At 39.5% G+C, this 25,945-nt stretch overlaps 1 protein-coding gene across 2 annotated transcripts; it reads right to left on the bottom strand.

Moving 5' to 3' along the window:
• On the bottom strand, nt 1–25,945 carry TMEM167A (transmembrane protein 167A). Of its 2 annotated transcripts, none has more exons than XM_054054307.1 (4): nt 19,293–19,413; nt 14,900–15,009; nt 9,509–9,543; nt 1–6,197 (listed from the first exon to the last, which is right to left on the bottom strand). In XM_054054307.1, the coding sequence occupies exons 1-4, from the start codon at nt 19,296–19,298 to the stop codon at nt 6,127–6,129; spliced, it is 222 nt and encodes a 73-aa protein (XP_053910282.1). In that variant the 5' UTR covers nt 19,299–19,413; the 3' UTR covers nt 1–6,126. The 2 variants fall into 2 exon arrangements, with proteins under 2 accessions (XP_053910282.1, XP_053910283.1); XM_054054308.1 differs by lacking the exon at nt 19,293–19,413 and adding an exon at nt 25,857–25,945 and having other exon boundaries at nt 3–6,197.

Raw genomic sequence — 25,945 nt, 5'->3', positions numbered from 1 at the left:
TCAAATTTGTGTCTTTTTAGTAAATTTTAGCTTGATATACCTTTAGGGAATCAATAAACATACAGCCGTGGCAGACAAAGCTCAGTTCAGTCAGTGCCTGAAACGGGAAGGGCTTGCAGATGGACTTCTAATTTGGCCTGTAATTCTCGTCAAACCACAAGGAAGCTCAGATACATTAATAAGTTGCAAACACAAATCTAAACTGCTACAGAGAGAACACATCTATGAAACACAAGATCATAGAATCATAGAATTGTATTGTTGTTGGAAGGTCCTTAAAGAACATCCAGTTCCAATCCCACATGTCCCACTCTATCAGGCTGTTCAAGGCCCCATCCAACCTGGCCTTGAACACTTACAGGGATGGAGCATCCACAATTTCCCTGGGCAACCTGTGCCAGTGCCTCACCACTCTCACAATGAAGAATATCTTCCTAATGTCTAAACAAAATCCTTCCCTTCCAATTTAAAGCCATTCCCCCTCATCCTATCACTACATGCCCTTCTAAAAAGTCCCTCCCCAGCTTTCTTGTACCACCCGTTCTGATCCTGCAAGGCCACTGCAAGGTCTCCCCAGAGCCTTCTATTCTCCAGGCTGAACAAACCCAACTCTCGAAGCCTGTCCTCATAGGGAAGGTGCTCCAGCGCTCTGATCATCTTTGTAGCCCTCCTCTGGACCCGTTCCAACAGCTCCTTCTTAATTATGTTGAGGATTCCAGCACGGGACACAACACTCCAGGTGGGGTCTCAAAAGAGTGGAATAGAGGGGCAGAATCACCTCTCCCTGCTGGCCACGCTTCTTTTGACGCAGCCCAGATACGGTTGGCCTTCTGGACTGTGAGTGCACATTGCCAGCTCATGTTGAGCTTCTCATCAACCAGCACCCCTAAGTCTTTCTCTGCAAGGCTGCTCTCAATTACGTCATCCCCCATCCTATACTGAAACCATAGACTGCCCTGACCCAGGCGTAGGACCTTGTCCTCGGCCTTGTTGAACCTCATGAGGTTCACACAGCCCTTCTCCTCCAGCTTGTCCAGGTCCCTCTGGATGACACCCTGTTCTCCTGGTGTGACAACTGTACCACTCAGCTTGGTGTCATCTGCAAACTTGCTGAGGGTGCAATGTGCGGTCTGTACCTTTCCTTTTGCTCATGCAACTCGTAGAAGGGAGAACACATATTTTTCAAGTTGTATAATCTTGATCCAAGGTAAGATATCTTACTAGAAAATGCTCTTCTATAATCCTGCATTCTTGTTCTCCCATTAGTGGAGAAAACCAGATAGGACTCCTCCTCCAAGCTGCACTTAAAACCACAACCTATGCTACTGTCACCTTTCATGCAATGTGTGCACCAAGTAGAGATGGGGAACCTTGCCAGATGTTAGAGCCACCATACATTATGTTTTTCAGATAAAAAGGTGAAGTCCCAATGAGGGAGTACTTTTCTATAGTAGGCACAACTATAGCATATCTAATCACTATTCCGCTCACTCCCTGCACACCTTTCAAAACCCAGGATTAGGTGTATAGGCTTGGTGTGATGGTAAGCTCTTGTATTTCAGAGAGGAACTTCTGCTGCTGTCTTTTCAGCCATTTGTGATAGCCATTATCTACTCTGTCAGCTTATCTCAAATTCTACAATCATGTATCTACCACTTTGGTTTATTTAGTACCTGAATAATTTGATAATAAGCACTTCATTTTCTCTATTCAGTCCAGGACTCAGCAAAGACTGAGTACAAGAAAAGATTATTTTTCTTGACAACTCTTCTGATAGAAGTCTACTATAATTTATTGATTCCTTATTGAAATTTACACAATTCAGACTGATAGTTTAAGAAAGATTTGTGATAAAGCTTTACCAAGTGCGAGTCCCCAGAGTTATACTTTCCTCTGCCTTCTCACATGATTTACACCTTGGTCAAACTATTACCTTGTTAAGGTATTCTTGGTTTCTTACGTCTCTTTTACATGAAAGAATGCCAGGAAAGAAAGCAAAATATCTTTAAGATTGTAAAGTGGGAAAACAATATTTTCTTTATATCTTAGCAAAAGGGATGAAGTATCAAACTTTTCAAAGCTAAAATCTTGAAAAACAACTCAGATCCTGAGGCAAACACCTGCCCAAAGCAGTCATTTTAAAACAACTGAAGCTTGCCAGGTTAAAGATCCTGTTTTCAGACACTTTTACTAAAGGCAACTGGTGAGTGGCCCCATCAAACGTGACACTTACCTCTGCCTACAATCATTTCTTATGCTCGCACACAACCTACTACTGCTGAACTTACGTATCGCCAGCAGATGCTAAGGTACCTGTTACTTGCTTTGCTGCCAATGTAGATCTGTTGAGCAGTTAAGCAGTTAGTCGACCATGAATACCCTGTAAATGTCACAAAGAGCTGCAAATAAAAAGTCCCAAAATACAATGTATCCATCAGTTACCTGCATTTAGGACAGCACGAAGAACTACTGTATAGGCAATAATTTTAAAGTTTGGACAACAAATGACAAGTAGGAAGAGGCCTATCTGTCTGAACTGCAATGACAAAAGGCTGTGAACAGCTTTTGTAACGCAGTATCTTCATATCAATACTTTTTGGATTCTCAGAATCAAAAAATTCCTTGGGTTGTTGCACTAGTATTCCCAGTTACAGTTAAAAATAAAACATTAATATAAATTATTCTGATAACTATAGTAGCTTTAGATGAATCGAAAATGTGTGAACATTATACAAACACTACTATGTGTTATAAAGTCCTACAAAAATTAAAAACTAGAACATAATTGCTTAATAGATAAAGTTACCAGATGATTCTTTGCTTATTTTGAACATGTATACACCTGGCAGTCAAAACCCAAGTCTCCTTAGGCATTTCCCTCCTTCTGGTCTAGGAATGGCACTTTTGAAATGCAGAAATGAGTTGCTTTGATGCAGTTTGCAGCAGTATCCGTATTTAATATTACAGAAATAGATTTTGCCTCTCCCCAGATATCCTGCACAGATGAAGTCCTGTATGTGTGCACAGCATAGTCATCATCACACAGCTTTGTATTCTGAACCTGCTTTATAGCCAGAGGTATTTATTTGGCCAAACTGGAGCAATCTACTTTTCCGTATTCAGAAAAGGGTTTTGGACAAGTACTTCTGATGGTGATTTAGATATGCAGGTACATGACAGCACAAAGGTAATAACTAATAATCACTTCCTTTCTAAATACGAGGTAATTTGGATCGATGAAGCAAGTTTTTCAAACAAGAACAACAGTTACGTACCTTTCAGTGTGTTTTATTGCCAGCTTAGCTCATTCTGATCATACACTTTTTCAGAACAAAAATACTGCTGACAGACAACTCTCTCAAATGCAGCCAATATGCAGTCTATGTTGCTTCATATAAACACACCTGTCAGACATTATTAAAATAAATTACTAGATTACTTATAGTCTACAAAACTATAAAACAAATGCTAATGGCAAGTATTCATAAAGCTAATCTAATCACAGAATCATAGAATAGTTAGGGTTGGAAGGAACCTTAAAGATCGTCTTGTTCCAATGCCCCTGCCATGGGCAAGGACATCCCACTAAGTCAGGCTGCCCAAGGCCCCATCCGACCTGGCCTTGAACACCTCCAGGGATTGGGCAGCCACAACTTCCCTGGGCAACCTGTTCCAGTGCCTCACCACTCTCATAGTGAAGAAATTCTTCCCAATGTCCAGTCTAAATCTGCCCCTCTCCAGTTTATACCCACTCCCCCTGGTCCTAACCCCACAAGCCTTTACAAATAGCCCCTTTCCAGCTTTCCTTTAGGCCCCTTTCAAGTACTGGAAGGCCGCTAAAAGATCTCCTCTGAGCCTTCTCTTCTCCAGGCTGAACAAACCCAACTCTCTCAGCCTGTCCTTATAGGAAAGGTGCTCCAGCCCTCTGATCATCCTTGTAGCCATCTTCTGCACCCGTTCCAACAGCTCCATATCCTTCTTACATTGAGGATTTCAGAACTGGACACAACTGTCCAGATGAGGTCTCACAAGAGAGGAATAGAGGGGCAGAATCATCTCCCTCGACCTGCTGGCCACGCTTCTTTTGATGCAGCCCAGGACACAGTCAGCTTTCTGGGCTGTGAGCACACACTGCCGGCTCATGTCGAGCTTCTCATCAACCAGGACCCCCAAGTCCTTCTCTGCAGAGCTGTTCTCAATCACGTCATCCCTTGTGGTGTACTGAAAACGGGGATTGCCCTGAGTCAGGTATAGGACCTTGCACTTGGCCTTGTTGAACCTCATGAGTTTCATAGAGGGCCTGCTTCTCCAGCTTTATCTTTAATCTTTATTAAAATGTTACTGGACATACAACTTCCCCATCCACAGACTCCTAAGCAGCTAAGGATTCATTTGGCTGATTTAGCAACCTTCTATTACATGCAATACTAGCAGAAGAGACTGTAGAATCTTTTTGTCACAAAACTGAGAAAGTTGAGGAATAATTTACCACAAACCTAGATCTCTAAACATTAAGAAATCATAGAATCATAGAATGGTTGCTGGAAGGTCCTTAAAAATCATCCAGTTCTAACCCCCTGCCATGGGCAGGGACACCTCCCACTAGGCCAGGCTGCTCAAGGCCCCATCCAACCTGTCCTTGAACACTTCCAGGGATGGAGCATCCACAACTTCCCTGGGCAACATGCACCATTGCCATGCCACCCTCATTGTGAAGAATTTCTTCCTAATGTCTAAACAAAATCTTTCCCTTTCCAATTTATACCCATTCTCCCTCATCCTATTACTACATGCCCTTCTAAAAAGTCCCTCCCCAGCTTTCATGTATCACTCCTTCAGGTACTGCAAGGCCACTGTAAGTGCTCCCCAGAGCCTTCTATTCTCCAGGCTGAACAAACCCAACTCTCTCAGCCTGCCCTCATAACAGAGGTGCTCCAGCCTCCTCATCATCTTCGTAGCCCTCCTCTGGGCCCATTCCAACAGTTCCACATCCTGCTTATATTGGGGATTCCAGAACTGGACACAGAACTCCAGGTCGGGTCTTGCAAGAGAGGAGCAGAGGGGCAGAATCACCTCCCTCGACCTGCTGGTCATGCTTCTTTTGATGCAACCCAGGACATGGTTGGCCTTCTGGGCTGCGAGTGCACAATGCCAGCTTACGTCGAGCTTCTCATCGACCAGCACCCCCAAGTCTTTCTCTGCAGGGCTGCTCTCAATCACGTCATGCCCCATGGTGTACTGAAAACAGGGATTGCCCTGACACAGGTATAGGATCTTGCCCTTGTTGAACCTCATGAGGTTCACACAGGGCCTGCTTCTCCAGCTTGTCCAGGTCCCTCTGGATGACACCCTGTCTTCCTGGTGTGACAACTGCACCACTAAGCTTGGTATCACCCACAAACTTGCTGAAGGTGCACACAATATTTTACACAGAGCAGTCCAGGTTATCAAATCCCACAACTGTGCCTTCTCAGCAGCTAGTCAGACATTACTACAATTATGGTCCCTGCCTTTATTCATACGAACAACAAAGATATTGATAGAGTATTTGAGCAATTACAAGTTTAAAGAACAAAAGCTGAATGTAACTTCTACTAGAGGACATATTTTTAGTATGCATGTATAGATATCACAAAATGACAGGAATTGTTCAGATAGTAAGAACTGAAAATACTTCCATAAACATATCTTAGATACACAATGTTCTTTATTCTTTGAAGAGTGGTCTTATTGCTATTGCTAGATTTATCATTTTTAAGTTTCATTAAATAAAATTTAATGAAATCATTTTTTGTCTATCAAACAAAAAATAAAAGCCTTTTCAACTGCATGGTGTAAAAAAAGTTCCCCTAAAACTCAGATATACAACAGACACCCTTTCAAGAGATACATCAGGAGAGTCAGTACAGACTTGACATTAGTAAGTACATATTGTCTGGAGTCAGTGACTTCATGATCACTTAACACTGTACACAATGGTCTGCTTGTGGGTGGGGGGGTTGTCATGGAGAGACAGGCTATCCAATGTGCAAGAGCAGACTTGATGACACTTTCCCATCTTTTCCTGCCAGAAGTTCTTCCATGTTTTGCTGTTTGTAGCAGGGTGTAGGGGACACTCTCCAGCTGCTATTGTACAAACAGAATGCTGAAGGCCATCACAACACAGCATGCTGCCACATAGGGACTCTTTCGTTCACCTGAAGAGAGGGAGAAAAAACCAACTGAACAAAAATTCAGGCGTGACTGAACAGATCTAGGCTGCTCGTAGCCTAGCATGGCAATTCTCCTATTGCACATGCAAAGTAACACGCAACACTTCAAGACTGAGAATTGCTATTCACAGCTACAGTTGTGTATTGAGGAAGAACATGCATGGTAATGGGAAACTAAGATGTAGGATAGGATACATTGCTACATGAAGAGAGAGTTGGAGGTGTAGGCTGTAGGCAAAGGTCAATGCAAGGACTTCTATCTTACTATAGATCACCTTTTCTGAGATGCATTTTCCAGAAAAAGATTTTTTTATTTTAAAGAATACACTGCTGCTATCTCTTGGTATCAAAGAGAGTCAGGAGACAGGCAGTGGAAAGCTGATCAAGACACCTAGTCTTTCACTGTCTGTGTTCCCAGTTCTGGCTAAGGGCTATTGCTGCTCAAAAGCTGTTCGCTATCAGTAGAGAAGAGATACACCTTGATGCTGTCTGGCCATAACACCAGCCATGCTGTCTGGCCATATGCAGCGTGCATCTTCTAAGCATGTTATCATACAGGAGCCAGCTAACTGGCTGGGTAGCTCACAGCAGCCCAGACGTGGCCAGATGCTTGCCTTTTTTGTCTTGCCTGAGACACAAATTACATTGTTAGCGTGGGGAGAGGGTCTGGTCCACAAATTTTCAGGTTAGTGATAAAAATTTTCAACAGATCACAGAAGAAGCAGAGAAAACTCTATTGCTGACTCTTTCGAATTAGTGTCACGGTGTTCCAAGGCAGATCACAGATGAAAGCTAAGCTTTCTCCATTAGCAGACACAAATGGTTACAAAGGCAATTGAGAAAGATCTATTCCTACCCACTTGGTGCAGAACAAAATGCTATAGACGTGTTTTGTCACCACAGAAGGGATAAAAACAAAATTAAGCTTAATTAGGGAACTGTAATACAATCAGGGGAATATTAGTAATGTTAATCAGACTGCTACCCATTTACACGGACACTTCTTCCATTTAATTACCCAGGTGTTTTTACTCTTCTACTTAAGCATTACTCCTTGTGGATCCACTGAATTCTCTCTGGAGGGCAGAGGCTCCCCTAAACTGGACAGTTAATTCCAGCCTACAGAACTGTCGGGAAGTGTTAGCACAGCAATGACTCTTTAAAGTGAGAAGATTCTCGGTTTTAAGAATTCAGAAGCATAAAGACAGAGATGGAGCTGCTTGCTTCAAACAAAGTTTAGCTTCCTTTTGCTAAACGAAGTCCTCTGTCTTACTACAAACCATCTTTTCTGAGATGCAGTTTTCAGAGAAACATGAAGGAAAAAAACTGTCAAGGCTCCCAAATCTAGCATTAAGGTGTAATCCTCAGGAAAGAAGTCTCTTTTATCAGTAGGATCTTAAAATACAACAAACTTTCCATAGCAAAGGAAAAAAACAATACTTGTAGTGACACGTCCCTTAAGCAGGAGTGCCTGCCACAGTGACATTACAAGATGTAATGATCTGGCATATATTTAATTAAACTTCAAATAACTGAATGACTTGATATCTGCAGTTTCACATCTGTTTAAAATATTTTTTTCAGTAAGTCTACCTCCTACAGTTTACAGTATTACAATTTTAACATGGGTTTCACATACTTTCCTGCTCTTAATTTTCTTAGAAGAGAAATCACCATGTGGCAGGATTAACCATCATTTTGCACAACTTTGTAAATATGTAACACTTGCTTGTTATTAAAATCTTATGTACATGTGGAAAGGTTGTTTAAACACACTGGGCAAGTTAAATGTAAAGGAAGCCAGTAGGCATTTTCGTTTTTAAATGCCTCTGTCAAACCCATTTCCCATACTCAGGTTATGGCAACGTTATGTAAGGAAATGTTCAGGAGAAACATTAAGATGCTACTTGCTCATCTGTCAGTCTAAAGAAAGTCAAATTGGACAACTCTAGAAGCAAGCTGAAAATAAATCAGGGTTTTGCATTAAAAAGAGAAAAGGAAGTAATTCAGCATGGGGCACAAGAATGCATGCATTACCTTGGATGCAGCAAATGCAAATAAGCTGATATTATTACATGACAGGAAGGTAAGATGATATTCCAGATGAAATACAGTTAACTTTATCAAGTAGACAGGGACCTTGTAAAACCTCTTGGTTACTCTTTTTAAATAGTTCTTTTAAGCTGTTTGCCGTGCATGTCTAATAGAAAAAATATGCTTGCACTTAATTTACCGAATAGAAGATGTTAAGGTAAGGTATTCTCTTTAACCTTGAATAGAATGCAAGCTCTATTTCTGCAATTATTTTTGATGGCATAGCTCAAAATTAATTTCTGACAGCTGCCATCTTGCCTGTATCTTTCAATTACAATACTAAAATTAGTTCTGCTATGTCTATTGTCTAAATAGCACAATACAGGCAATCATTTTAACAACAGGTTTTCATAAAAAAAAGATGGTTTGGCATCAATGCTTTTTAACATACTGAAAAATGCATGCCATGCTGCTTTCAGATCCTGAGAATCCAAAAATGGGAACTATGTATTTTTTCTTTAGGTTAAATGACAAGTGGGAAGATCTAGAATTACAAGTTCAGCTTTTCTGTTCCACATTAACAATGCAAACTGAAGACACTGTTTTGACGATGGATTTGTAATTTTTTTTAAAATCTTGGATACACCTTAATGCTAAAACTGAACTTCAGTTGCATATTCACATTAAAATGAACTGCGATATTATGGGAAAAATGTCTAAAATCAGATAGAGCTGATCAACCTGTATATAGATGCCACTTGGCACCAACAGCTTTGCATAATTCAAAAGTGCACAGAAGCTAATTAAAGGAAGGAAAGAAAAAAGATATTTGTGATTAAATAGATCCTTCCTGCATAATGAATTCCATATTGTTTTATTGCTATAAGGTAAATATCTGGCTTTTGTCAGCAGTCCATTAGAATTTCAAACAGACAGCAGTTTATAAAGAATCACTGATTCTTTTGTATGTTAATAAGAAGTATGTCCTTGTTTATTTCACGTAGTAAAAAATGCAAAAGATTTCTGCAAATATAACAGGACATGTATGAATTGACATTAGAAAAATGCAGGCTTCCAGGATGCAAAGTAATACAGTCAATATCCCACCCAGCCTCCCATACTTCATGGAGGTAAAACCTGCACTTTTAAAGATGATGCATGAGCACGGGTTTCATTGCTATATGGAAATATTATACTAATAAATACTACATTCTCTAGAAAAAGCACTCGTCTTAAAGATTTAAAAAAGAAAAAAAAATTACCAATCCTGGCGCACTTCCAGAATATTCCCAATAGTCTGTAAAGATAAAAAAATTCATTAGCTCTTAGTCTAATAAAATAACTTAAGTCAACTGATCTTCTTTCTTCTATGTCAAAGCAATCCAAACAAAGCATAGTTTGCCAATTTGACACTATTCTTGACATCAGAAATATTCGGACACCTGCACAAAGGGTCAGGCAATGAACTAAAGCAGTGGCAAAGCTCTTTCTAAGTCTAGCAAGATTTTTTGCATGCAAGAAAACCAAAGATGCATTTACTTTGTTGGGGTTCTAAATGTAAAGATTTCATCAGAATTCTATGTCCTAAATCGAAGTACTGCAGGCAGAAAATGATGTACAGAAAAAAAAACCTGCACTACAAAAATACTGGAGTAGGAAACACCAACAGGCCTCCATGTCACTGTACATGGGAAAAGTTTTCTGTTAAGATTTTGAAGTTTTCCTGCAGACATGAGAGATTATGAACCTGAATATGTCAATAAATGCAATGCTTTGTAGTCTCCTTTTTTTATTTCCCTTAGGCATAGTGGATAAAAATGCCTTTTCTAACAGAGCATACTATTAACTGTAATTTGATGTAGAATATTTGCACCGAAATAAATAACAAAACAATTCTTCAGGCTTGTTTTTACTCTTTTACCAAGGTTTACCTTGCTCACATCTCTCTGAGGCTGCTTGCCCAGGACATCAATTCTCACAAGTGAAACAACAAAGGAGAAAAGCAGGATTCAACTATTCAGAGCACATCCAAAGGGATGCACAAGCATGTACACCACAAGTTTGTAATTTCTCTTGGAAACTAAAATGCTCTCATACAGACTTCTCAAGGGAAGTGAGCAGGGACTACTTTAGAATCTGAGAAGGAGGAGGGTTAGAAATACTGAAGCAATTTTAACTAGAAGCCAGCTTTCAGCCTTTCAAATGTTGGTCCAAACTGTGTTGAAAACTTCTCTACAGGAAGGTCTCATTCATAGTATGACTGGTGCAATGCAGCAAAAACATCTGGGTTCTACTATATTGTCTATTTATAGATTTATAGACTAAAAAAGCTTAATTATTTTTCCTCCTTCTCCCGATATGTTTATCAGTAGTAACTTCACCCTACACTATTTGTGGTGTTGTATCAGCTACCTGCTGTGATGGTAGTTCTCCAACTGCTTTCTCATAGTGCTCTGAACCTATGCCCACAATGGTTTGATTATTTGTCTTTCCCCTTCCTTGTTCTCCAGTAATAGCCTACTTTTTCCTGCTTAAATGCAGATAGGTAGCTTTGGGCCACTTGCTCCTACACACTCCAGTAGTCAGCATATCCTGGACCTTTAAAAAGATAATTTCTGCACTACTTCATATTTTATAGCCTCTTTTAACGGTCTTAGTTTACTTCAGCTTCAGTGCCTGTTTCATTTTAGCAGGCTCCCCTTTATTTCTGAACCAAAAGTCCCAAGACGCAGCAGTCGACGAAGTTTTCAAACTCAAAGTGAAATGCTTTTTGACCGATGTACTTCTTGCAGACCAATTTATTGTGAATAGCATTCCAGCATTTTCCTTTTTAGAAGAGCTTTTTTTCTTGTGCTTTAGATCACCTTACCTCAAGACAGAAGTATTTATGCACAGCCAAAGCTCTCTTTTTTCTGCCTTTATATAGGTCCACAAGAAGAAATCACAATACCTGCATGCAGCTCATTACACTTTTCCAGGCTAAGAAGGCACACAGTAAAATAACCTGAAGATATTTATGTAGTTTTTGAAGATGCATGCAGGTAAAAAGGCATTCATGTCTAAATCTCATACAGCAAATTAGAGCCCCACAGTACTGTGATGGCTCTTAGGACTCTGAAGCTAGCACTAAAATTAAGATTTACAGATTGCATGCTTCAAAATTAACACAAAAACTTCCACAACCCAGCACGTCACACTGCCATCTGTCAAAAAGTTGCCCAGGAACTCAAAGAAATAAAACTTTACTACCCTGTTCGCATCCGTATTTGAAGAATCTTATGTGGGAAAAGGAATATTGTCTCCTTCAGGCTGTCTATAAATCTGTCAAATTTGCCTCACAATCTCAGCAAGGTATTCCTTTGCCTTTCCCTGTTTTTTTTCAACTATGTGTAACAATGCTCAAATATGGAAATACTGTACATTTTTCCTAGTCCTACAAGCTCCCCTTCTTGCTGAAAATACGCATTTGCCTTTCTGATGTGGGAGGTACAAAACAGTTAGAATACAGGTTTCACCAGCTACCCTCACTGCAGTTAACAATTTTGAACCTGAAGTCACTACTGACATGAGGACTGGCAAGCCTTCCAACATTAGCATCTTTTTAGGAGTCTTGTGCTGCTATTGGAACAGATCAGTACATTTGTTTGTCCTCACAGTTTGCTGCTGAGCAGAAGAAAAATAAAATCTGGACCTTTAAATAGCTATAATCACAGTGCCTGAATGAACTAGGGAGCTCACACTGAAAGAAAAGCCTGTGCTGGCCTTCTACTCTCCCAAATTTTTCCATTACTGCTTATGTCAGGTACACAATGTGCACCTCTTCAAGTCCAAACCTGTTTTATTATTACAGGAACTATGCTGCCTTGAACGAATCTGCTCCAAAATAATTCCTCCTGAAGCAACTAATCAAAGTAATTGCACTGTTCCTTATTTTCCCCTTCATGTTCATCTTGATCCTTGTTTTGATGCAGGTGAAACATGCCAGTCTGGCCGGCATACCTGCTGTTTTCTGGCAGCCACAAGTCAAATGTGCAAAAGATGCTGCATATTCCTGGCTTTCAGTGTTAATGTTAAAAGCAACAATCATAAAAGAGATGTTGGGTTATCTGGAGAAAAAAAATATGTAAAAAAAAGCAAACCAGCAAGACAGGAAAGGGCTACTGGGCTTTAGACTTAGGCTGCTAGACTGGGAATGCTGCAAAATGCAGCTGCCATGTCTTTACCAGGACAACCCCACTGCCACTGCAGGAGGGAGTGCACCCCTACAATCAAGGGAAATCTCTGCTGCATACAAGCTAAGATATCTTTCTGGTTATCAGGGAGGAGAGAATGATGTCGTGGTACACATTTTCTTCTAGCATGAAACAGTAGATCTCCACGTGCTTTCTCAACTTTAAACACTATTGCTCATGACAAATCACATGGAAACACTCACGATGTGAGGGAAAATGAAGGTTTAAAACTCTGTTTGGTGTGGTAGGTAAAGACACGTTGGCAGTAGTCATTGAGATGAAATACAGTGTCATGAGGATGGGTGATATCTCTTTCAACAGCCTCTCAACCAACAGAAATATGTTTATTTACTTACCATAACCAGATTTAAATCTTCACCAATGTTACCACTCACTTAATCAGAAATACAGGGAATAAGAATCAACATTTCTCCTTTCTGTCACTTTAATATTTTATTGCTACTTTTCAATGCTATTAGTTTGGATGAGTAATACTGAGGTAAGATCATCTCTGTGGTAAAATGAAATATCACTAGAATTGATTTTATCCAGTATGTCTAGACATTTCCATTTGAGCATGGAATACGTTAGTGGAGAGGGACAGGGGTTTAACAGCATGAGTCCCATCTAAACATCTACCACGCAGAAAACAAATTTCACTGCTTCCAGGCCAATGTTTTATTCTCCAGTACAAAGTAGTCTACATGCATATACATATAAGACAAAACCAAAATAGTATATCCAACATCTATACAAATATAAACCTACAGATCAAACGCCCATCTCCTCCACTGTGTCAGCACCCTTTGAAACATTTTACGAAGAGAGTTCTATTGTACTCCAGACAGATTTGCCTCAAGAATAAACAGAGTAGCTCCAGATTAAAGGAAATACTCCTTGCCAAGAACAGCACTAAAATTTTAATCAGTAAAATAAATATTCTTACTTCTTACTGTGTATACTTCATTGACTATTATGTTATCTTCCACTAGCAGACACCCAAATTCCTCTCATGCCCTCCCCCCCAGTCTCTCATGAAGTCATCTTTTCCTTCCATCTTTACTTTTATCAAAACAAATCTCTTGTGTCAGTGGCAACCTCAGGGCCTCATATGAAAGGACATAAGCACTCTCATGTTTGAACTGCAAACTTAAAAAAGTGCTAGCACACTCTGGGTATCTTACACTGCTGAAAGAAAACCTGTGTGAAAAAGCAGCAGTTCCAGAGGTTAGGTACAACAAATATTTTCAGAAAACAAGCACTCAAGGTTTTTGACGACAAGAATCTACTTAAAACTGGACAGTTTTTCTGAAAATTAAATGCAGAAGTTACAGAAGATACTTAGGGAAAAAAACATTAACAGCAAATGATCTGATGGAAAAAGTGGACACGTCAAACACCCTCCATCCAAAATCCTGTGTTTTTTCCACCTAGAACATGATCAGATAGAATTACTTCCTACTTCTAAAAATATTATCTCCTTTGTTTTAAACTTAGGTGACAGTACTGCTAAAATACTACAGATAGCCTCTGTGGTTTCTTGGTCAAAACTGCCCAACAGTTACTTTAAAACCAAAGTATTTAAATCACAGGTCTTCATGTCGCTGATGGCACCCAACATCCAAGTCACATTCTTTGTAGCACAAAGAAAACTGGTAAGCCAAAAGGTGAATGGGTATTAAAAGCCTAAGTGAGGCACAAATTTGGTTCTGTGCTTTTGCAGCATTGCTACCCCTACAACATTAAGCACTGGGAGAACATGGAAGACAAAGGAGAAAAAAAAACCTTGGTCACCTAGGAACACGTGTTTTAGGAATAAAAGTGAGAGATGAAGTTAGAGTGATGAAAGGAAAAAAAAATAGATTAGACTTTGCAGAAGCTGTCAAAAAGTCTTCTTCAAATTCCTTCATCTTGGAGAATACAAAACAATGCTTGAAAGAGACCATACACAAGGACACTGTTGCTTATTTTAAAAAAATATTTAAAATTTCGTATTTGTTACAGATCATTGCTAAAGCTTAATTTTAAACTCATACCTCCAAAACACCCTTTCTTATCTACCCTAGGAATCCAAAATAAATCAGTACAGTAACAGCTGCATGTAGGGAAATGTTTTATTTCTGCTTCCCATTTCTGTATCTTTAATAAGCACCTAATGAAAAAGCTGCAAATCTAGAAAATAATAAAGCAATAACAGTTTGCTTTGTTAGTTAATAAATTCTTGCTATAAAATTGTATGTAAGTACTTGCAAATAGCATACTACACTCTACTATAATGTACAAAATGAAGACTTTCATCTTTAAAGAAGAGAGAATTTTTTCAAATTAGGATTTGTAGTATTACTTACTGTTAGAAGAATCTAAAACATTACAGTTAAAACCAAACAACTTGTATATTTTTAAAATGATTGGACTACATACCCAGTTTTATTTTTGTCCAGTAAGCTGGGAGCCAAGGACCTGATATAGGCGCAGGTACATATAAGCAGCAAGATTACGGTCAGTAGACTCTGAAAGTTGAAGATGGCAGACTATGGAAGAAAATTAGAAAAGAAAAATTATGTTTACACAGTACAAAACTTCCCTCACTGCATGAGGTGGAGAAAATAGGCGATCCCCTAGACAATACCCATTAAAAACAAAAATTAAACCTACAATGCCAGTGAGCCATTTAACAGTCCATGGCACACAACAGTGGAAGAACACAGTGTTTTCTTCTCAATCCATCCCAAGCAGCGAAAAGAAACAGCAGGCAAAATGGTAACCTTACCATTTTTGCCCCCACGCACCCGTTTGAAAGCCAGTTTGTGGAAACTCATTAGCAGCAGGCTAAAAGTTACAGAAAAGAGATGTTCTTTCTCAATCAAGAATACATATAACTGCCTTTTGTATCAATGGAGCATGGTAGCGGTGGTGAAGTTGGAGATGAAGAGTATTTGACAAGTAAACCAGTGGCAGCCAGGACAGAGAACAAGAATTTGTAGGAGTATTGTTAATAATCCACTTCATGAAGACTATATCCAAAATTCAATGGATTTACAGAAATACATACAATTAAGTCCACCTGAACTATGAAAAGACAACTGATTAGTTTTATTTTCAAATCTCCTTTTTATTTAAATTTAAAACATCTTTACTATAAATATGTTTTTAAAAGTGCTGATTATATGGAAAATGATGGACAAATGATGGAACTGCCTTCGGATGGAGAAGTCAAGTTGTATTGTTTGATAAGAAATCTACCTACACACAGTAAGAAGAAACAATTCCTGAGTAACTGATAAATATCTATTTGCTAAATTCTACAATATGAGTAACATGCAACAATTGCATCTAACTACCTTTTCTTTTTAACTAAGCCCTGAGTCTTGTTTGGTCAAAATGTTCTTTAAACATTAACTTACAAGCAACCGTTGCTTATGTGAATCAATCTTTTCCAGAAGTATAAAATTACACAAGGGGAGAGAAGGTACTCACTTAAGGACTGCTGTACCTCAGTAACCAAGTATAAAATCTGGAAGAAAGACAGCTGATGCTGATTTCCAGCAAGTGCCACACATTGCTATTCCAATAAACTATACGTGAGCAATATATACTTTTTTTCCAACAGGTTCACTGGATTTTTTTAGTAGCATTATTTGCCTTCTAGTCCTTGTGATCCATGGCTTCAAATAATGACTCCCAAATCTGAGACTTAGATTCATTTTACAATGTGAAAATAATCCAGCTGCATGAAGCATGGAGCTGCAGGTTTACTGGTTTTGGTTGTGGTTTTTTTTTTTTTTAACTTAGCATGTCTCAACTTACATTCTAGTAAATTTAAAAGCACCAGGTAGTATACTAGGCAACTGCTTGCTTCAAACAGCCTTATTTTTCTCTTTCCTCACCTACATTCATTTACAAATCCTATTCAGCCTGAACTCAAAAAAAAAAAAAAAAAAAAAAAAAAAAAGGCAAAGCAAATACAATAAATTGACTCTTCATTCTGACAAATTTGCATTTAAATAGCTCATAGTTTTTCATACTGCTCAACCTAGAGGGCTGAGTAGTGGTATTTAATTAAGTGTAAATAGTTAGCACTTATGAAGGGGTATTACATTGCAGTTTCTCTTCTCAAGCAGATCTTGCTGGGATTTAAGAGCACATCAGAGGTCCCATAGAATCATAGAATGGTTTCAGTCCGAAGAGATCTTTAAGGTCATTGAGTCCAATCATCAATCCAGCCCAGCTGTTGATCTATGTGCCCTTTCTTCCTGTGTCACAAAATTCTAATGTTTTGAAGCTCCTCTAAACAAATTTCTTTAGTTAAGGAGAATTATAAAAGAAAACAACAGTATTTCAGTTCAGCAATGAATTAACTGCAAGTTAAGAGATAAAATTAAGAAGCTCTAGTAGGAGCAAAGCCATTGAAACATTCAAAACCCTTCTGAATAATATTGAGATCTAAAAGCTTGCAAGAGGAAAAAAACATCCTTAGCTCACACAGAGGTCTCCGTGAAACATACAAAGTAGGATCAGAACATATATGCAACTGCTAGCCCTAAATACATGCACTAGACAGGGCTAGATACACAAACTAATTTAAATGTCTAAGTTTATGGGGTCCAATAGGCCACCTGTGGTTGGGGAGCTACCAATTTAGAAGGAACGGCACAGAGACGCTGAAGGAACAGCTGAACAACCCTGCCTCCATAGCCTGTGTGAGGGATTTCAGCATTCTGGAGGGCATGCACACAAATGCAGCATTAGCCATTGGGTGTGCTACTCTCCCCTTTACTTCCACCTGAAGCAGGAACCTTCCTGCATCAGCTATCCTTCTCCAGGAGTAAAACTCCCAAGCCAGTTCCTTCATTCCTCATGCTATTTCTATGACAACAGCCCGAAAACCAAAAAATAGACAGGGTAAAAAAGCGATTATAAGAGAGAAGGTAGGCAGTGAAGAATGATAAAAGCATAAATGGCAACTACACGCAGCAGGCGACATGCAGAAAGTTTTCTGTGATGAGTGAGAACATGGACACAGTGCAGTACACCAGTGGAGCAGTGATCCAACACCCAACGCCAGCCCTCAGGTTCTCAAGGTAAGGCTACCTGCTTTTCTACCAAGTCACAGCATTGGCTAAATAATGTTTTGTTTGACATTTTAGCTCAGCTAGCTGAGTCATCATTTCTGTTCCACTGCATCATAAATAATGGACAGATTATTCACAAAGGACAAAATACTGCCATCATTATCAGCACATCCTTGTGTTTGTACTAGCCACAAGATTTTGCCAACTTCAGAAACCAGGAAATTCTCAATTGCCCTGTAGAGACAACTCTTACAATCTACGACAGGCAGTGTCTCCCGGCTCCTGCAGGTCTAAGATCACTGCAGGGCTAGATCCAGGACTGGCTGCCTCTCAGCAAAGCCAGATACTCCCTATCAATTGATTAATTTGATCAGTCTACTGGGAGACACAGCTGCTCTCAATGTCTCAAAATGCAATGCCTGCCAGAGCTTAGTTCCCATGAATTCCTGCAAGCTTTCTCCTGCAGCTGCTTCCCAAGGAGGCTGGTGGTATCGGGTAGTTCAACATACCAAAATGGCAGACTGACACACTTGCTTCCTCTTAAGCAGGGACTGTAAACATATACTCATGAAATGTGTGATTAGTCAATCAATAGGGGCAGCACATAATTGCTCTTTGTTGAGCTCTTCACGTGTTTCTCCACATTTGCAGCAATAGAGCATTGCTGTAATTACAGATGCCATTCCCCTGAAATGTCTTTTGAATTACACACTTATCTACACAGTCACTTTAAAAAGACAGGAATATTTTAAAATTAGTTTACAATTTTAAACTGGAAATGAAAATTTCTGAAGTATGAAGTAATTCTTGTGGCCCAGGTGAATTCACAGAAAAGGGTAATTTACATCCAGCTGCTTGAACTGATGTAATGAAAAGCTGCTATAAGAGTCATACATTACTTGGAATCCTTGTAAAAACCAATGTATTCACATACCAAGCTATTTGGAAAATGTTATAGTGTAGGTGAGTTGCAGTTCAGTTGGTTAAACAAGGTGCCTCTGATCCAAAAGTAACTAACTGGAATTTTTTGAATGTGTTGTCTGGCTTACTGTAGATTTTGAGAGCCTCACTCCCATTATTAAGACATTTCAGCACATGGAGAAATTGATTCTATCTTTTAGACTGTGTTCACATAACAGTGAAAAGAAAAATAACTTCCCCAGACACAGACTGCAAATGAGAAAGAATCAGCACTGGTGCTTTATTCTTGTTTTACATGGTGTAAGCTATGGCTTTAATCATATATGATGATCTTCTACATGTGCATTTCTGACATGGTGGAAATATCTTAGTAGATACATGCTGTGTTACTTAGGTAATTAAACTTTCCTGCCCTCTTCCCTCTCCTGTGTGCTCTCTCCAGACAGTTGTGGAGCACTATTGTGTCACCACCAGCACTAAGGAGGTACTATATTCAGCAGAACTTGCAAAAACCTTTTTTTTTTTTTTTCATAAGCCTTTAGAAATTTAAGAGCACAGATTTTTACTGTGAGACCTACACACCCAAATGTTCTTTTAAATCCCTCACAAAATTAACCTTAAAAGAGTCTCAATATTATTTCCCTGATCATATTGTAGCTTGTTAAAAATAGTTCACCATATCATAGTAAAGTATGAATGATCTTTAAAAGTCTTCTTGTATTCATGTTAGCAATGGTGGTATATATTAGAAATACTGATGTGAATACATAGTAGTTAGAAGACAGATGTTACAGTTATGAGACATTTGAATGTATTCCTACCGTCATCTGAAGATCACAGATGTCCGCAGAGGACACTGGGGCACATGACAAGGAAAGAAACAGACTCTAGTTTCCCCTGGAAAATGCCCCTGGAGGGTAGCATCACTCTGCCACAACACAGGAGCAGGAGATGGTGCAACAGCTCCTTTTTCTGGGGGGAGGAGAAAGGGAAGGAGAAGCTTGTGGATGTAGTAGTACTTAAGTGCCTAATATACTTCAGAAGGTGTTGGTTGAGAGTGAAAAGTCATATGTGGCTGAGAAAGGGAATCCTAATGGGCCGTAACACTTGTACAGCCCCTGTCAACCTGATTATAGACAATTTAATTAGCATTAAATTTACTACCCTTGAAGGGGGGGGGGGGGGGGAAGAGGCAGTTCAGAGTTCTGGCTACCAACAACTCTTGCATTTTATGAGAGTATTTAATTTAATGTGCTGAAAGGAAGGGTACACTCAGACAATTACCTAAATTTTTAGTGATCACTGGGAAATGTGTGTTTTGCATCAGGATATATATCCATACCAGATGCACTGATTCTAAACTTTCTACAATGAAAATAACAGTCATCGCCAAGATTTCATATAATATTTACCTCTTTATAACTTATTTACTCCATCTCTCTAATATTTTCTGATTCAGATACTGTTTTGTTTCATATGTCTGCAGACAGCACCACAGAACTATGAACCACCTAATGATGCAGCCTTGGGCTGTCCTATAATAAATTACACTGTAAATTTTAATGCAACTATATGTGCCACCGAAGGATGCACTGAATTTTCTCTTGCCTCATATACTCTCATTCAAAAAGGAATCCTGATGATTTAAAAAGGAAACCACCTGAGACTAGGTGGTTTCTAGGCAGGGGGAAAACATTCAGGAGGAGAATACTATTGTCCCCAGGGGTTGGTAGAAAGCTTTCCCAGTTTATCTCAACAGATTCGACACTGAAATTCAAGGTTAATCTTCCCTAGACTTTACGTATTTACAAAATGATTACTCCATCTCTGATAGCAATGTGACCATGATTTCATCTGTGTGTGGTATAAAAAAAAAAAAAAAAGAGGCCACCCCAGCTTCAGCAAATTGCTAAACTTTGCCCCACAATTACTATTATATCAACCAATTTATGTGAGGAAGCACAGATAAATTAACAGAATATTCTACAGACATGATAACTGCATTTGCATAATATGCTGCAACATACAGAGTTTTTCTAAAGTAGTTTTATTTTCTTTTATCCTCCTCAATATTATGAAATTGATGGATGACTATGTTGTCTGGAACCAAAGAAGCAAACGCCAACATTCAATTGTTTAGCTGCCTTTCTCATATTAAAATGTGAGCAAGAGCTTATTACACTACAGTTAAACTGCGATTACACAAGAACTGATAAAAATGTAAAAGCCTACGCTAAAATAGCAATGTGGGCTGCAAACCCCATCACAGAGAAGTGAAATGAATGTATCTGAAATTTTAATGAAGAGGTCCTTAAAAAGCTGGAAGACGAAATGCTTAGTATTTAAGGTTCCTACTAGGTACCACAATTCTTATTTCCGCAGTCTAAATCTAAATCTAGGAATATAATATTGAAAAAATTGGTTGGTCCAATATGAACAAGGTTTTCTACTTTAAGTTGTCTACACATTCACCCCAGTATTTAGTCTCCAAGGATTTTAGTAAAATAGTTAACGCTTATCCACATTTCTGTCCGTAACATTAAAAATTCTGTCTAAACCACACATTTTTTGTACTCATACAATTTAGGCTACAGCTCAATTACAGCAACAGGGAATCCCTCCTTTAGACATTTGTTAAGTATGTTGTCTAATTAAAATGCCTAGGACAGCACATAGGAACTAACATGTACACTCCTCAGACAACTGAAGACTAACACATCTGTTTAAAGTATAACTGATCTCTTTAAACAATTAGGGAATGAATTAACAGATGGAAACAGTTGTACTCTCCTGCAAAAGCTCTCTTGACTTTAATACAGCTTTTAACTGCAATTCAGATCCACAGACTAACACTGAAAGGACACCTTGAGGCCCCAAAACTGACATTCCATGCTCACTTGAACTTCTTCTTTGCCCCTATGCTGAGACAACAGTTTCAAATTTGAACTTTTTGAGTAAGCACCGAGTAGATAGAGTATTCCACTAAAAGAGAGTCCAGTGGTGCAGCGAATCATGGAAATTAAAATGTCACATTGACTATTTCATGACAACTTTCTTTTTTGTTCAAGTTAGAGTTTGGACCATGAGAGGAAAATCCACAATGGATAATCAGCCCATTAATAATTTTACATGGCCTGTGGCAAAAGTGTGATCCCCCCTTCTGCTGCTACTGCTGAATAAAATTAAGATGTTTAATAGCAGACTGAATGCTATTAAATGTTCAGCATGTTTAGCAAGAACTGCTCAGCACTCAGCAAAGAAATGTTTTTTTCAAAACTGGTATCATTCCTGGACTGTTCAAGTACATGGTAAAATCTCTAGAAGTAGACCTATTGCATCCTTCCCTTCCTAAATCAGATCAAGAGATTCATCTTGTAACGGCAGAAGTTTCTTCTGTTCCGTCATTACAGAAGCAAAAGCTGCTGATATAGTTTCACACCTTCCCAAAAACTAATACAGAAGCACCCATGCTTAACACTTCCAGCAGTAATTCACAATATGCTTACTCCACAGCAGCCCTGCTATTTACAGGTGTGGGTACACATAGTATGAGACCTATTAAGCACTAGTACTTTTGTAGTAAAGTAAACAACACACTTCACCTTCTCCACTTAGTCACACTGTGTCTGCTATTTCTACTTTTCTCTTTGCTTTTCAGTTTTCTGACAGAAGGAAAGTACATGGAAAGCATACGTGATTTCTCCTCAATTAGCAGTGTTTGCTTCTACTGCTACTGGCATGCCAGAGCTGTCATGGGGGTCAACCAATACTGACTGCTGAGACTCCAGTCAATTGTTGCATGATTGGTGGCAAAGGAAGTTCTAGCATTTTACTGCATTACAGCTTTGGTGAAAGACTAAAATCCTTAAGATTCCCAGCAAAATCAAGATTAGCAAAGGCTTTATCAGATGAAAAATCTGCTACTGCAGCTGTAAGTCCCTGAAATTCTTAACTGCTTATTAAAAAAATTCAATGCCTGATGGCATTACAATACTGACATGCAAAGAGATGTCCATCATTATCCCAAAATAAATTCACAATACAAAGAGATGCATATTTCTATAGATTAATGACACTGTAAGGCTGTAAAATTAACTAGGAGATATTTTTAACCCTAGCTATCTTCAGGCCATGATAAAATAGAAAGCTCTTTGCAAATTTGAATCAGAATTGATTCCTTCTTCTAACTTTGAATAAGCCAGACATAAAATTTTGTACTTGAAAGACTCCTGAAAGCTCTTCTGCAGAACGGTGTCTCAGATGCTGGTATGTTTATATCTGAGAGCTTGCTTTGGATCAATATTTACTAATGAATGTTTTTACAAATGGTTATATGAGCTATTCTCCTGCCTTCTATAAACACCATTCTACAACAGCAACAAAGCTTGTGACAGAAATGTTTGTCCTCATGGAAATTTCCCAAATCAATTTCTGAGCAGTAATGTGGGGCTCGAGGTGAGTTCTAAACAGAGAGTGAAGGGAAAGAAGCTATCTTTGTGAATTTTTCTGCCATTCTTTATTTTGTTCACCATCAAATTGCAGTTAGAGACACAAAACAGCCCAGCATGTATACCTATATAGCTACTACCGTTTTCAGTTTTTGTACCTGTGCTTGTATTTGGCAGCAACTGCGTGTTTCTCCTACAGCATAAAGTGAAGAACACTTCACTTGTGTGTGAGGAATTCACTGTCTCTACTTTTAATGTAAAGTTACTTTAGGCTCCTTCTCTCTTTCCACCCACCACATCAGATCTGTGTGGCAAATTTCTTCAACCCCCACAAGAAAAGTTTTGTTGAGTTTTGATGTAGAAATGTCAAAACTTGACAGGATAAACTGACACAATGACTTGTAATAGTCAGTAAACAACACATTTTCTGCTTCTAAATAAATGAAGCAGCTGTGTCAGTATACTGCATCCCCTCCAGTTTCAATAACCTTTTAATCCATTGAGCAGCATCTACCCCCTTTCAAAACTGTTTTAAAATAAACTGGCAGGGAACAGATAAACCTAAGCTCAGCTTTCACATAGAGAAAAGACAGGTAGAAGCCAGTTTATACATATTCTGTTTGGCAGCAATTGCCTGGTCACCCTGCACAAGTTTTGACTTACTTACTAAGGATGCGGTAAAGAGCCTGGGAGACAATGGGATGGGAAGTTCCAAGGTGTAAATAAAGTCCTTTGGAAACTATGCTCCAAAAATTATTCTATTACTAATGGCTTACCACAGTTGCAGGCCATTTTCTTCGGAGGAAGCAAACAAATTGGAGTGATAGGTATACTCTCTTCCATTTGACAATACACAGAACAGCTATTTCTTGTTCCATGGTCAAGGGTGAGCTCAAAAGGAAGTGCTGTTAACTACAGCTCATAACTGGTAATCCCACAAAACAGTAACTTTTTTCCTAAACCACCATGACCCCAGAGGTAGCGTTATGGACAATCCAAATCCTGGATATGGTACAAGCGCTATTGTTTTCACTAAGGAAATTCAAACAACACAAGAATGAAGAATCTTATTTTTGCCTCTTTTGACATAAAATCACAAGCAAAATCTCATTAAAAGATTCTACCTTATTTCAGGTTCCTTGAAGCACAGAGAGCAACCTCTAACAAGCAACATGGACAAGTGGAGTATAAACCTTCTCACAAGATCTTGCATGCTTGCCATAATATTTTTGTTAGATATAGTGTTATATTTCAGTGCTAAACCAAGCAACGTAAATGTCTCACTGATCAAAGTCCTCCTGCCTTTTTTTAGAATCTCAAATCCTTTTAAGTACTATGAAGAATAGCAAGGTGGTGTTGCACTTCAATACTATCAGCCTTTTCAAGGCTCTGATTAAAGGTGAAGGCTTTACTTTTCTTTTGTCTCGTGTTCTGTACGTGTGTTTTAGATCTTCTGAGATAATTTATGCCTCTTATCATGAAAATCCTTTGTTCACTGCTAGAAGCCACAAAGTAGAACAGGTTCATCTAAAAGATATGCCAAGGAATGCTCAGGTGAGCAACTTACAGCAATTTCCTGCTAGTGACAATATCTGGAGCCTAGGAACATTTTTGAACTGAACCATAAGAAGCTTCAAGAGATAGTAATCTTTCAATAAATACATGAAGAGTACAAAAAGATTCAGTGGAAGTTGTACAGTACATACTACTGATGATGGATAAACCATCTGGCCCAGGATACATGAGGGTTTGAGCAACCTCATCTAGTGGAAGGTGTTCCTACCGAAGGCAGAGGGTTGAAGCTGGATGACCTTCAAGGCCCCTTCCAACACAAACCACTCTGTAAGTCTTCTGTAAGTGTTACGTACAAAACTTTATTTGTACAGGGAAACTTCTTCCTCTCTTTGCTATTCCTTTCAATTTATAAGATTACTTACCTGCACCACTTGTATCATGACCTTCATTTTAGTTGAGGAAGACCATTTCACAGTACAGCCTAGCTAACCCAAATACAAATCCTTCATTTATATTCTCTGTATGTAGAATGAGACCAAAACCACAGAAGCTGAAGAAAACATAAATGGCAACACCAATAACCCTCTAGGTAAACTCTATATACGCTGAAAGTGGTCCTGGGCTTTCAATGCTACTCATAAAAAGTGAGAACAGCAGCCATCATCATAGAATTATAAAGGTTGGAAAAGACCTCTAACATCAGTAAGTCCAACCATCAGCCCAACACCACTCTGTCTACTAAGCTGTGTCCTTTAGTGTCACATCTACATATTTTTTTTTAAGACCTCTAAGGGTAGGGACTTCACCACTTCTCCAGGCAGCCTGCTGCAGTGTTTCACCCCCATCTCAGTAAAGATTTGTTTTTTCTCATTTTCAATGTAAACCTCCCAATCTAAACCGCAAGACTAGAGGCCGTTTCGTTTCATCCTACCACTTGTTACTGGGGAGAAAAGACCAGAAAAACATCAGATCTCAGCTCACGGCTCATGAAATAAGACACCAAACAGCTCAGCCAATAAACCGGAACATCAGGGGAGACAGAAACTCTATCCTGACACACAAGGCATCGCTGGCCAGAGCCACGGCTGCTGCCTGGCGGAGAACCTGGCCTAGGCCGGTGTCGGGGGGCACTTCCCAGGCTGGGGCAGGAAAAGGTCAGGGGCGCAGACACTCCCGATCTGCGTTACTGCCAGGCCAGCCGCCCACCTGGGCCTCGCGGCAAGGCTGGGACGGCGCCGTGCTCACCGCTCCACGGCGGGGCGAGGACCTCTGAAGGGCTCAAGGGCCCAGGCGAGACACGAGGGGCCCCGGGGCACTGGAAGGCCCAGTAAGCGCCTCTGAGCATTGATTCCTCGGCCGGGGCCGGGGCTGGAGCTGGAGCGGAGCAGGTGCCCCCCCGCCCACCAGCCACCCCGCGCTTACCATGGCGACCCACTCGCGGCCACATCACACTTCCGGCAGGCGGAGGCGGTGCTGAAGCGCGTTCTGGGGAGGCAGGGGGCGGGGCTTCC

This window comes from Cuculus canorus, chromosome Z (genome assembly GCF_017976375.1).
Source record: "Cuculus canorus isolate bCucCan1 chromosome Z, bCucCan1.pri, whole genome shotgun sequence".
Taxonomy (NCBI): Eukaryota; Metazoa; Chordata; class Aves; order Cuculiformes; family Cuculidae; genus Cuculus; species Cuculus canorus.
The sequence above is the reverse complement of the archived record's forward strand: the minus strand, read 5'-3'. Positions and strand labels throughout refer to the sequence as shown.